The sequence below is a fragment of the Limulus polyphemus genome, unplaced genomic scaffold (assembly GCF_000517525.1).
Source record: "Limulus polyphemus unplaced genomic scaffold, Limulus_polyphemus-2.1.2 Scaffold1010, whole genome shotgun sequence".
NCBI lineage: Eukaryota > Metazoa > Arthropoda > Merostomata > Xiphosura > Limulidae > Limulus > Limulus polyphemus.
The window spans coordinates 194,904-197,314 of record NW_013666620.1 but is presented as its reverse complement, the minus strand read 5'-3'; the positions used below and the strand labels follow the sequence as shown (position 1 = coordinate 197,314).

Sequence of the window (2,411 nt, the reverse complement as noted above, 5' to 3'; positions counted from 1 at the left end):
AGTACATCACAAGTACAACCAGATACATAATAAAGAATAACAGTACATCCAGATACATAATAAAGAATAACAGTACATCCAGATACATAATAAAGAATAACAGTACATCACAAGTACATCCAGATACATAATAAAGAATAACAGTACATCCAGATACATAATAAAGAATAACAGTACATCCAGATACATAATAAAGAATAACAGTACATCCAGATACATAATAAAGAATAACAGTACATCCAGATACATAATAAAGAATAACAGTACATCCAGATACATAATAAAGAATAACAGTACATCCAGATACATAATAAAGAATAACAGTACATCCAGATACATAATAAAGTATAACAGTACATCCAGATACATAATAAAGAATAACAGTACATCCAGATACATAATAAAGTATAACTGGTTGTACTGTTATACTTTATTATACTGGTTGTACTGTGATGTACTGTTATACTTTATTATGTATCCGGTTGTACTGTGATGTACTGTTATTCTTTATTATACTGGTTGTACTGTGATGTACTGTTATTCTTTATTATACTGGTTGTACTGTATAATAAAGAATAACAGTACAACCAGTAAAATAAAGAATAACAGTACATCACAAGTACAACCAGTATAATAAAGTATAAGAGTACATCACAAAAGATTTTCCAAGTTAAATAAACAAAGCTAATTAAAAATCTATCAGTCATAAAGAAATATTCTTTCATTCTGCTAATCATTACACTGAATTAAACACTTCTTTTATTCTGTAATTGATCATTCTTGAGAAGTTTCTTTTTTAACAACATGTATCACCCCATACACCCTAAAACTAACCATATGTGTGTTCTTTTTTCTAGTCTTTTTTTATGTTACAGTTTTAGATGGTTTTAGTATTCATGGGCATCCACAGTGATGCACATGTTCAAAGGCAACAGATGTTCTTCAAGCTTTGAAATAATTATTAAGCATCTATATCCAACCACTGACCATTCTGTAATACACTGCTGTTGTTAATTCCAGTTGCCACATTCTGGACCTCCAGTTAGCTCGGTCACCAAACCCAACAAACTTCATTTTGTATGCCGCTTCTGAAGATATTTACAGTGTAACCCCATGTTTTCTGTTCTGTATGATGTTTTTAATCATTTGAAACAAACTAAGTCAAAATCCATCAAGTAAAATGTGTGCTACATTACTTTTTCTTCCATAATATGATCATTTTTATACTTATTTCAATGAAACGATTGGGTTATCACTTACAGCAGTTTGTAATAACAAAAGAAAAACCATGGTAACCTACAGCCAACTTACAATGTCTCTGCTTTATAATTACCCATCGTACTCAACATTTTGAGAAAAATTAACCGAACCAATTTTATATGTTATAAGCTTTAAATGTTAAAAACTAGAGAAGCGTAAGAGGCCTAGCCTTTGTGATAAACATAATGTAAACTACGAATTTTTTCTCTATATTATTCTTAAGTTGTCATTTTGGATTCCAAATCAGAAGTGTGTAGAAATAGTATCTCAGATCTATCTTTTGTATCCCACAAGTCACTGCCCAAGAGGCCTTTCATTCAATACCAGAACTCATCAGTTAGGCTGGGCAATAAAAAATAAAAGATTCTCTGAAATGCTATTTACATATACAGTTCAAGGCTTTAAAAGTTACAAGTTAAATGTCAAAAACTGACAAAACAGTGGAAACTAACGGACAAATTGACAGGAATGTGTGTGTGTGCAGGGGAAACACATTTGCAGTTTATGTGATTTTTATCACAAAATCCATCTTTTTCATACCAGAAAAATGTCTTTTTCATCCTGCAACCTTTTTTCTAAATTCTGCTTCTCAATTGCTACATTTTTCTGCTCTTGTCTTGCCTTGTACAATCTGAAAAAAAAAATCACATCAAGTATTTACATTAATGTAATAATTTTACTACAACTTCTTTATTTCTTTACAAAATTCATCCTATGAGTTTTTCTTATCAAGTTGTGTCTTGCCGAGTTGTACAGAGTTATGGTTACTGTATACAAAATTTCATTAAGCAAAGTTTTATATTCTAAAAACTAACTTTAAAACTCAGTATATCTAAGATAAGTCAATGTTGAAAACTTTAAAACATAAAGCAGGAATAAAGTATTCTTTACAGTGTGTTGTTTATTTGTATCCCAAACTGTCTTAATGCAAAAAATGTCCTGTTTTGACAACCCAATATTATCAATTCCTATTGAAAACTGGTCAATATAATAAGTAATGCTGAATGTCTGCCAAAAACCTTAATAATATCAGTATGGGAAATTATACATATATCATTACAATATATATATATATATATATATATATATATATATACATATCTACTTACGTTGTACATATACTCGTTACCTTTTAACTTTTTTATTTTATT

At 29.4% G+C, this 2,411-nt stretch overlaps 1 protein-coding gene across 2 annotated transcripts in view; it reads right to left on the bottom strand.

Annotated features, from left to right (window-relative positions):
• The window catches only part of LOC106461685 (stromal interaction molecule 1-like), a 57,882-nt gene that overhangs the window by 20,981 nt on the left and 34,490 nt on the right, over positions 1-2,411 (bottom strand). For both annotated transcript variants that reach the window (XM_013921532.2, XM_013921531.2), the window contains exon 7: positions 1,801-1,891. In XM_013921532.2, coding sequence (XP_013776986.1) covers positions 1,801-1,891 — 91 coding nt within the window. The remainder of the gene's footprint in view (positions 1-1,800; positions 1,892-2,411) is intronic.